At 49.8% G+C, this 11,148-nt stretch overlaps 1 protein-coding gene across 1 annotated transcript in view; it reads left to right on the top strand.

Moving 5' to 3' along the window:
- Positions 1-10,113: 10,113 nt before the first annotated feature.
- The window catches only part of DNAAF9 (dynein axonemal assembly factor 9), a gene marked incomplete at its 5' end in the record, with an annotated part of 51,925 nt that continues 50,890 nt past the window's right edge, over positions 10,114-11,148 (top strand). The window contains one exon of the mRNA XM_083367076.1: positions 10,114-10,141. Within this exon, the coding sequence (XP_083223202.1) occupies positions 10,114-10,141 (28 nt within the window). The remainder of the gene's footprint in view (positions 10,142-11,148) is intronic.

The raw sequence follows: 11,148 nt of genomic DNA, 5'->3' as shown, positions 1-11,148 counted from the left end.
ATGACTCGTGGACTTCAACTCCCAGAATTCCTGAGCCAGCTTTGCTGGCTCAGGAATTCTGGGAGTTGAAGTCCACGAGTCATAAAAGAGCCGAGGTTGCCGACCCCTGAACTAGACATTCCCCAATTCCAGCAACCCTTCCTTATATGTTGTAGCCTCCAGTCCCCCGATCATCTTGGTTGCTCTTCTCTGCCCTCTTTCCAGAGTTCTCAACATCTTGTTTACATCGTGGTGACCAAAACTGCATTCCAAGTGTGGCCTTAACCAAAGCCTTGTAAAGCGGTATTAAGACTTCACGTGATCCTGATTCTCTCCCTCTGTTAATGCAACCAAGCACTGTGTTGGCTCATATTTAAGTGACTATCCACAAGGATACTTTTGAAGCTTCTCTGGCTGTTCGTTTGCACGTGTAAATGCGTCCGCTTTGCTTGCCTGGTGAAAGTGTTGTCCACAGTATATGCAGACACCTGTGCAGAAAGATGGGGCACTTTGTTGTTGTTGTTAGTTGCGAAGTCGTGTCCGACCCATCGCGACCCTATGGACAACATTCCTCCAGGCCTTTCTGTCCTCTACCATCTTTTTAATTTTTTTTAATTTTAATCCCATTTATATCCCGCCCTTCTCCGAAGACTCAGGGCGGCTTACAATTTAAAGCACAAATCAATGTGCTTAGCAGTATTTTATTTTTATTTTATTTTATTTTAATTCCATTTATATCCCGCCCTTCTCCGAAGACTCAGGGCGGCTTACAAGCTTAGCAGTAGCCTTCATTCTATGTATATGCCTGCTTATTAGGGCTTTCACACACACCCCAAGCGGCATTATTACAAAGTCAGCTTATTGCCCCCAACAATCTGGGTCCTCATTTTACCTACCTGGGAAGGACGGAAGGCTGAGTCAACCTTGAGCCTGGTGGGACTCGAACCTGCACTAATTGCAGGCAGCTGGTGTTACTTAAGGAGGCATTAGCCCACTGCTCCACCAAGGCTCTTCTGGAGTCCATAGGGCACTTACGGCCTTTCCAAATCCTTCCATCATCCAAGATTTTAAGAGTTCCCGCCTCGTAACAAATGACATGCGGTTAAGATAGCTCTGTGTGTTTGTACCCCGTTTCCTTTGCGTAAGGAAATCAAAAGACTGGCCAGTGTCACTTTCCTGTCTCTTATCCCAAAGATACTTTCCCCCCCCCCCCACAAAAAAGTACCTGGACTTTCTCTCTTTTTTTTTCTTTGAAGACGTTTTGCTTCTCATCCCAGAAGCTTCTTCCGCTCTGACCAAATGGTGGGGAATAGAAGGATTTATACTCCTTGCAGACAGCCGGTCATTTGCTTCCTTTTAGAGAGTCGTCGAGGCTACTTGGAGGTTAATTCTGTGTCCTCGGGGTCACCTGAGTGGTGCAAATGGATGTGGAGCCTACTTGGAGCTGCTGAAAGGACTGTGTTGTAGACAGGAGATAGCTGATGTTGAATCCCTCCGACACAGACAAACCTCCGAGTGGCCTCGACGACTCTCTCGAAGGAGGCAAATGACCAGCGGTCTGCAAGGAGTATAAATCCTTCCACTCCCCCACCGTCTAGGCCAGGGGTCTTCAAACTTGGCCCTTTAATGACTTGTGGACTTCAACTCCCAGAATTCCTCAGCCAGCGTGCCTGGCTGAGGAATTCTGGGAGTTGAAGTCCACAAGTCATTAAAGGGCCAAGTTTGGAGACCCCTGGACTAGGCAGAGCCGAGGAAGCTTCTGGGATGAGAAGGGAAACGTCTTCAAAGAAAAATTAAGAAAGCCCGGTTGCCTCTTGAGAAAAGCACCTTTGGGACAACCACGAGCTGGATGACTTGAGAAGCTCCGTAGACGTTTCCTGTCTCTTGTTTTCCTCCCATGTAGGCCTTTTATTTTATTTTATTTTTTAAATAAAACCCACCGTGACCACGATGATTCAGAAACACTCTCTTAACCTCGAATCTGCCTTAATTCGATCTGGTTTATTTGACAGGAAGATAAAGGCCGAATTAAGGCAGTGAAGCATACCCCTTTTATAAGGTACGCAAAAGTAGGGGTCCCCAACCCCTGGTCCGTGGACCGGTACTGGGCCGTGGCACGCCAGCATCCGGTCCGCACAAACAAGCAAAGTCCCATCCGTGGAATGCAGGCAGCACACAAAACCACACACTCTCCGGTCCACGGAAAATCCTCTCTCTGTGGAACCGGTGCCTGGTACCCAAAAGCATTTAAATATTAGTATTTTTACGTTAGAAGGGACACGGTGGCTCAGTGGGTTAGGACGCTGAGCTTGTTGATCAGAAGGTCGGCGGTTTGGCGGGTCAAATCCCGAGTGCCGCGTAGCAGAGCAAGCGCCTGTTCCTCGTCCCAGCTTCTGCCAACCTAGCAGTTCGAAAGCACGTAAAAACGAGAGTAGAAAAATAGGGACCACTCCGGTGGGAAGGTAACAGCGTTCCGTGCGCCTTTGGCGTCTAGTCATGCCGGCCACATGACCACGGAGATGTCCTCGGACAAGCGCTGGCTCTTCGGCTTTGAAACGGAGACGAGCACCAGCCCCTAGAGTCGAAAACGACTAGCACGCGTGTGCGGGGGAACCTTTACCTTTACCTTTACTATTTTTACGTTGTGCATTTTAAAACGAATCGTTTTGGGATGGCGAAACCAGGCTTTTTTTTTTAAAAGCTTTGCAGTATAGTAAATGTAAATTCACGAGCGACTCTGTGTGTGTGTGTGCGAGAGAGAGAACATTAGTTGATTTAAACCACGTGGCTGCTTGCGAATCAATTTTTGCCCCGTATGAGACGTCCTATTCATCATCCCTTTTTTCCAGGCCCTGAATTAGAATGCCTGCCGACGCCGCCTCTCGTCGGCTGCCAAACTCCGGCTTCACGGAGCAAGTATTTCCGTTCTGCTTTTGTTAACGTCTTAATTTGCACGATCCGTCTTTTAACGGGTCTTGGGTGGTCTTGATATGTATCCTTCGGAGGGATTTTGCGGTTAGGAAGACCCACCGCCGGTCTGGGAGACGACAGAAAATGTTGGAAGTCAGCTGTCTGACCTCAAGCGCTGGCTTTGCGGGGACTGAATTGTCCTGTGTGTGTTGTTGGGATGACCTCACGGGTCCCAGACCTTCTCTGCAGATGTCCAGGCCGAGCGAGGAGAATAGCGAGCCCTCAACGATTGCACGTCAACTATCTCCTTCCGAGGTTTGCCACCAACTCGTTGCAGCAAAGTCATTATTTTCCTGACTTTGGCCTTCCCTTTCAAGATGGAGATGCGTGCAGAATACTAAATGCAATTGTAGAAAGAGACAAGAATCGCCTGGAAAGTGAAGGGCGTTTTTAGGAGGCTGGATCCCAGTGAGCTTCAGAAATACTTTTAAGGGGTTCATTTTAAGAGTTAACACTTTTATTGCTTTTCTTTTCCTTTTGTAGAATTAAGTGCCATTAATTCCTTTTGTAGAATTAAGTGCTGAGGAATTCTGGGAGTTGAAGTCCACAAGTCCTCAAAGGGCCCGGTTTCAAGGACCCTGATGTAGACTTTAAGAGGAGTGGACTTCAACTCCCAGAATTCCTCAGCCAGCGTGCCTGGCTGAGGAATTCTGGGAGTTGAAGTCCACAAGTCCTCAAAGGGCCCAGTTTCAAGGCCCCTGTTGTAGACTTTAAGAGGAGTGGACTTCAACTCCCAGAATTCCTCAGCCAGCGTGCCTGGCTGAGGAATTCTGGGAGTTGAAGTCCACAAGTCCACAAAGGGCCCAGTTTCAAGGCCCCTGATGTAGACTTTAAGAGGAGTGGACTTCAACTCCCAGAATTCCTCAGCCAGCGTTCCTGGCTGAGGAATTCTGGGAGTTGAAGTCCACAAGTCCTCAAAGGGCCCACTTTGAAGACCCCCCCCGTTTAAAGTTACAAAGGCACTGAAAAAAGCGACTTATGACCCTTTTGCGCACTTAACAACCGTAGCAGCATCCCCCGTGGTCACATGATCAAAATTCAGATTCTCGGCAACTGATTCATATTTACGACGGTTGCGGCGTCCCCGGGGGTCAAGCGATCGATCCCCTTTGGCGACCTTCTGACCAGCAAAGTCAAGGGGGGAAGCCGTATTCACTTCACGACCGGGTCACTCGCTTTAACAACTGCAGCGATTCTCTTTAACGACCGTGGCAAGAATGGTCGTAAAGCGGGCCAAAACGCGCCGAGCAACCCGTCTCGCTTCGCGACAGAAATGTTCGGCTGGATTGCTGTAAATCCAGGGCTAACTTCAGAAGCTTCTCCAAACTTTAATTTGTCGGTTGCAAAAAAATCCAGGCTCTGCTTTTCCTCCTGGTTGCTTGATGGCTGATGAATATTTAATTGCTCCTTTTTTTTGCGCTTAATGAAGTTGAGAGAAACAGGTGATGAATCTTCCAGGTGTTGTAAGATTGGCGGAATGGAGAGATGCAACTCGGAATTAGTCGTCCTTACTAATGTACTATGAAAGGGACGCGGTGGCTCAGTGGGTTAGGACGCTGAGCTTGTCGATCAGAAGGTCGGCAGTTTGGCGGGTTGAATCCCGAGTGCCGCGTAGCAGAGTGAGCGCCTGTTACTCGTCCCAGCTTCTGCCAACCTAGCAGTTCGAAAGCACGTAAAAATGCAAGTAGAAAAATAGGGACCACTCCGGTGGGAAAGTAACAGCGTTCCGTGCACCTTTGGCATCCAGTCATGCCGGTTACATGACCACGGAGACGTCCTCGGACAAGCGCTGGCTCTTCGGCTTTGAAACGGAGATGAGCACCGGCCCCTAGAGTCTGAAACGACTAGCACGCATGTGAGGGGGAACCTTTACCTTTACCTTTACTAATGTACTATATTGTAAATCACGGACTAATGTACTGAAAATCACCTTGAGGTCTATTCATAGATCCAAATTCACGTCCATGCCGTTAGCTGGTTTGTCTCTTGCTTGCATTTGTGGCTTGCTGAGGAAGGGGAAAAAAAAAAGCTCACCTTTTAATTTTTGCCTTTTTTAAATATAGATTTTATTAGTTTTTATAGGGTTAGGAAAAAGATGGGGTCGGGGTTGGGTTGGGATTAGGGTTAGGGTTAGGGTTGGAGTTTTTCCAAATAACATTTTCAATATTTAGCAAACAGCACAATGTCTGGGTTCACGGGTTTAACAAACAATAATAGATACGGTTAATTATCATATACAGTACGTTAATCCCTCAATAGCCTTCTTCTTGCTAACGTATATTCAAAATTACATATCGCGTTCCTTTCTCTCTGACTCGTTTTTCTAGCCATGGATAGAAATTATCCCGTATTCTAAAGTACAGCGAGTCTTATTTCTCTTTCATCTTTCGAGTCAATCTGTCCATTTCTGCCCACTTATTTCTCTTTCATCTTTCAAGTCAATCTGTCCATTTCTACCCATTAATTTTCTTAATTCGTCCTGCTTCAGTAGGTAGGTTTTCATTTTTCCAACGTTGGGCAAATACGATTCTTTTGGCTTTACGGGTACACAAAGATCTGCTTAGCACGGGTGGGTTAGCCGAGACCGGATCCTTTTACAGGTAAGTCCTCAACTTACGACCACAATTGAACCCCAACATTTCCCTCGCCTAGTGAATTGCGTTAAGTGAATTTTGGCCCCATTTGGCCACCTTTCTGGTCACGGCTGTTAAGTAAATCGCTGCGGTCCTTAAAACGAGGAACACGGTCGCTGCGCGAATCTTTGCTTTTGCTCGTCGGAAGGTGGCAAAAGGGGGAAATCACACGATCCCGAGACACGACAGCTGTCGTGTGATTTAATTTTTGCGGCTAGACTTAATTTAATTTTATTTTAATTTTATATTGGATTGTTTTTAAATTTTGCCTTGTAAACCGCCCTGAGTCCTTTGGGAATAGGGCGGTATATAAACCGAATAAATAAAATAAATAAATAAATAAATAAATAAATAAATAAATAAATAAATACGAGTCAGTTGCCGAGCGTCTGAATATAGATCACGGGAGTGCGGGGACGCTGCGACGGTCGTTAAGTGGGAGAAACGGTCACGAGTCCCTTTTTAAAGTGCAGTGGTAACTTGAGAGGGTCCCTAAATGACCTGTCTTTGCATTGCAAGGTGGGACTAGCGGAGCCTTCCGTGTTTTTTCGTCCTGGGATTCTCCGCGTCCTCCAGATCAGGGCTTTTCAACCTTTTCACCCATTGTACCTGTCAGGACCCACCCCAAACCACATCTTAGGAAGACAAAACTCTTGGAGCCAAATCTTAGTCCAAAAGGAATCTTTACTATGACATGCTTGGTTGTAGGAGGCGAGACAGGACTTAATATTTCCACGAAGTAAACCCTTATAAAGAGTTCCCGGTTTAACCCCCCTTAATCCCCATTTGGTCAGTCCCCCATCCTTTCTCTCGTATCATCCCTCTCGTGGGAAAAAGGAACTTAGGACCCTTCATGTTTATTGCTGTCTTCCGTGACAAAAGCCAGATGCTAGCCCCCCCCCTTTGTTTCCCCAGTTCAAAAGGCTTCTCCTTTCCTTTGAAATGCCTATTGCCGGTTCAATACACATCTATCCTTTTCTCTTCGGGAGATGGCAGAATCCATGGAATAATGTTTGAAACATTCCATTTATGAATAGGATATAAATGGATTCTGACAGTACCACTTAATTTAGTAACACAGTTGTGAACCGAATCGGGCTCCCCCATTGACTTTTGTTTGTCAGAAGGTCGCAAAAAGGGGGGGTGTTTCACGTGACCCCGGGGGGGTCACTGCAAGCGTCGTAAGTAGCAGTCCGTTGCCGAGCATCTGAATTTTGATCACGGGGAGGCTGCAACGGTCGTCAGGGTGGAAGACGGCCCTAAGCCCCCTTTTCCAGTGCCCTGGGAAGTTTGAACGGTCGCTAAACGAACTGTCGTAAGTCGAGGACTATCGGTATTCGGCAAGAGTAACCCTGCCTGCCGGCCTGCCTGCCTTCCGTTACAGTTCCCAGGCAGGGATTCTGCAAGCCTCGAAGCCAAAGCGGACCGACTCTTTCGCCCTCTGTTCGCAATCTTAATAAAAAGATTTCGTGTCGAAACGGACAGCAAATCCGAAAAGGGGAATTCCTCCCAGTTAGATTAGATGGAAGATAATGGCTTGTAGCAGGGCGGTAACTCCAGCGTCATGGCTTCCTGCCCTCATTTCCAGCGTTTTTTAAATGTCTGGGATGGTTTGAATTCCTCCTCCGTTGCGCTTTTCGATGGCGGGGAATTTGAGCAGAGGGCCTGGACGCTGGCCGAGAATTTTAAAAAGTCAGACGACGGCAGACCTGAATGCTTTTATTTCCGTTTGGCTAAGCGTGATTCAGACAGCCGAGGGATCTGTCCCCGGGTAGAGAAGCACTCAATACAGGCAGTTCTCCGTTTTTGTAATTTTTTTTTATTTTTGAGAGCCTCGGATGGTCTTCCAATCTGGGTGTTCGTGTAGTAAGACACGGTTGCAGAAAAGGACCGGAAAAGCTGGGTTTGTCGTTGGCGTAGCCATAGTGCCCCGGCATCTCTGAACACCCAAGAGCGGAGATTCCCAACCTTTAGGGTTGAAGTTCCTTTGCAGAATATGTCACAGGCACTCTGGAGAGAAAATCACCAGGAGGAGGAGGAGGAGGAGGAGGAGGAGGAGGAGGAGGAGGAGGAGGAGGAGGAGGAGGAAAGAAATGTTTCATGACCTAACTAGGTAACATCGTCAGTGCTAGAAGGGAGTGGGGTTTGCAGGGAGGAGGAAGAGGAGGAGGAGGAGGAGGACCGTGGGGTCCTTGGTGCTCTCTGAACTGGCTTGTTTCCTTGCAGACATTTCATGACCCAGCTGGGGAACATCTTCAGTGCTAGAAGGGAGGGGGGTTTGCAGAGAGGAGGAGGAGGAGGAGGAGGAGGAAGAAGAAGATGATTGTGGAGTCCTTGGTGCTCTCAGAGCTTGGTTGTTTTCTTGCAGACATTTCATTATCCAACTAGGTGACATCATCAGTGCTAGAAGGGAGGGTTAGGGTTTGCAGGGAGGAGGAGGAGGAGGAGGAGGAGGAGGAAGAGGAGGAGGAGGAGGAAGACTATGGGGTCCTCGGTCCTCTCTGAGCTGGGTGGTTTTCTTGCAGACGTTTCATTACCCAACTAGGGAACATCATCAGCGCAAGCAGGGAGTGGGGATTGTGGAGAGGAGGAGGAGGAGGAGAAGGAGGAGGAGGAGGACCATGGGGGAGGGAGGAGGGCTGTGGGATCCCTTGGTGGTCTCCGAGTTTGGTTGTTTTCTTGCAGACATTTCATTGCCCAACTAGGTGACATTTTCAGTAGGGAAAGGGGCTTGTGGATGGAGGAGAAAGGAAGAGATACTCTCTTGGTGGTCTTTTTGCAGATATTTCATGACTCTACTAGGCAACTTCCTCAGTACTAGAAGGGGGTCAGGTTTTTGGAGAGAGGAGGAGGAGGAGGAAGAGGAGGAGGAGGAGGAGGAGGAGGACTGTGGGGTCCTTGGTGCTCTCTGAGCTGGGTGGTTTTCTTGCAGACGTTTCATTACCCAACTAGGGAACATCATCAGCGCAAGCAGGGAGTGGGGATTGTGGAGAGGAGGAGAAGGAGGAGGAGGAGGACTGTGGGGTCCTTGGTGCTCTATGAGCTGGGTGGTTTTCTTGCAGACGTTCCATTGCGCAACTAGGTGACCTTTTCAGAAGGGAAAGGGGCTTGTGAATGGAGGAGAAAGGAAGAGATACTGCAGATATTTCATGACTCTACTAGGCAACTTCGTCAGTGCTAGAAGGGAGTGGGGTTTGCAGGGAGGAGGAGGAGGAGGAGGAGGAGGAGGAGGAGGAGGAGGAGGAGGAGGAGATAATAAATGTTCCATGGCCCAACTGGGGAACATCATCAGTGCCAGAAGGGAGTGGGGTCTGCTCTCTGTTTATTCACGCGTCTGCTTGCCGCGTCAGTGTTGGTGGGAGAGGCCTTGGTGCTTCTTTGGTGGGACTGTTCAATGTCAGCTTGTCTGGCAGTTCCTTGATGGGGGCTATGGCTTGCTTAATCTAGACCAGGGGTCTTCAAACTTGGCCCTTTGATGACTTGTGGACTTCAACTCCCAGAATTCCTCAGCCAGCTTTGCTGGCTGAGGAATTCTGGGAGTTGAAGTCCACAAGTCATCAAAGGGCCAAGTTTGAAGACCCCTGGTCTAGACGGATGGTTCTGATGTTCATCTTGGAGCTAAATCTGGGCTCAGTTGGGTGAGGATCGCTGGTGGGGAGGCGTTTTTTCCGGTCTGTTTGTTCCCTTGGCTAATTGTCTCTTTCTTGCACAGTCTGCCGGTCTTGTTCCTTGCGTCTCTTGGTGGCTGATTTGGGGATATTACAATCCTCTGAAAAAGCACCCCCCCCCCCCGAGTGCAGTTTGTCCCTCACTCTTGACCTCCCCCAGCTGCTTTTTATGACCTTTTCGTCCTTTTTCTGGGCACAAGGACACGTTCCGGGCTGCAGCATTTGTCATTTTCATCTTCTGAAAAAAGCTTCGGAAACCGAGAGGCACATTCGGGAATCAGGACGAGGTTTAAGCGTCCTTTTTCACAGAAAGCGCACTCAGGGCTGAGACAGAGTTGGAAGGGACCTTGGAGGTCTTCTAGTCCACGGGTCGGCAACCCGCGGCTCCGGAGCCGCATAATAATAATAAACCTTTATTGTCAAAGTACAACATGTGTACATTGAGATTAGCTGAGCCTCTCTTTGAGCCGTCTCCTGCGGCTCCCAGTCGCCCGGTGCGCGCGCACCTCTCTGGCACCTCCGCCCGAACACCCGTTTGGAGACCTGCTGATGTTCGGGCGGAGGTGCGGTTTGGAGACCTGCTGGTGCCGGTTTAGAAAGCTGCCGCGGCCCGCAGCAGCTTTCTAAACCGGCACCAGCAGGTCTTGACACGGGTGTTCGGGGCGGAGCTGGGCGCGCACCTCTCCAAACCTTTGGAGAGGTGTGCGCGCAGCTCCGCCCGAACACCCGTGTCGAAACCTGCTGGTGTTCGGGCAGAGGTCGGGCGGCAGTTTGGAGGTCCCGGGGGTGGCTCCGGCGACGCCCGGGCTGAAGGCGCCGCCGCAACCCAGCGCCCGTCACCACGGAGACCCGTCGCCACTGGCATGCAGGTGCATCCACCGGCACCAGCAGGTCTCCAAACCGCTGTTCGGGCGGAGCTGCGCGCGCACCTCCACCCGAACACCCGTGTCGAAACCTGCTGGTGTTCGAGCAGAGGTCGGGCGGCAGTTTGGAGGTCCCGGGGGTGGCTCCGGCGATGCCCGGGCTGAAGGCGGCGCCGCAACCCAGCGCCCGTCACCACGGAGACCCGTCGCCGCTGGCGTGCAGGTGCGTCCACATAAAAAAAAGTGGAACCGCGCACGTGTATCCACGCGCACGCTTGCGCAAGAAAACAACATTTTGCGCATGCGCAAAACATTTTGTTTTATGCGCGTGCGTGGATGCACGCGCGGGGCTCCCACTTTTTTTTATGTGTGATGGAACCGGTTCCCAGGGGCTCTTTTGCTTTTTCAGGTTGTCGACCCCTGTTCTAGTCCAACCTTTTGGGGACCAGGGACCACGGAGAGAGAGTTTTCCACAGACCGGAGGTGGCGTGGTTTGGCTTGCTGCCTGCATCCCACGGATGGGGCTTGCCTTGTTTCCCGGGACCGGTTGCTGGTGTGCCGTGGCCCGGTGCCGGTCGACAGACCGAGAGTTGGGGACCCCTGTTCTAGTCTAACCAAGGTCACCTGTAAGGTCATCCGTCACCTTTAGGAATAATAGAATATCAAGAGTTGGAAGGGACCTTGGAGGTCATCTAGTCCAACCCCCTCTCAAGCAAGAGAACCTATCCCATTTCAGACAAGTGGCCGTCCAGTCTCTTCTTGAAAACCTTCAGTGTCGGGGCACCCACAACTTCTGGTGGCAAGTTGTTCCGCTGGTTAATTGTTGTGGTTAGGAAGTTTTTTTTTCCTCTTAATTCCAGGCTGCTTCTCTCCTTGATTATAGTCTGGGCTCCTATTGACAGACTTCAAACGGTCACTAAACGGATTGCTGTAAATTGAGGACTACCTGTACAGTCAAGGCCATACCAGCGGTTCAGAAGGGCTTTGCAGAGAGTAACAGAGGAACAAGAACAAAGCAGGACAAGAAGCCACGGA

This window comes from Vipera ursinii, assembly GCF_947247035.1.
Source record: "Vipera ursinii genome assembly, chromosome: 7".
Lineage (NCBI taxonomy): Eukaryota > Metazoa > Chordata > Lepidosauria > Squamata > Viperidae > Vipera > Vipera ursinii.
The sequence above is the reverse complement of the archived record's forward strand: the minus strand, read 5'-3'. Positions and strand labels throughout refer to the sequence as shown.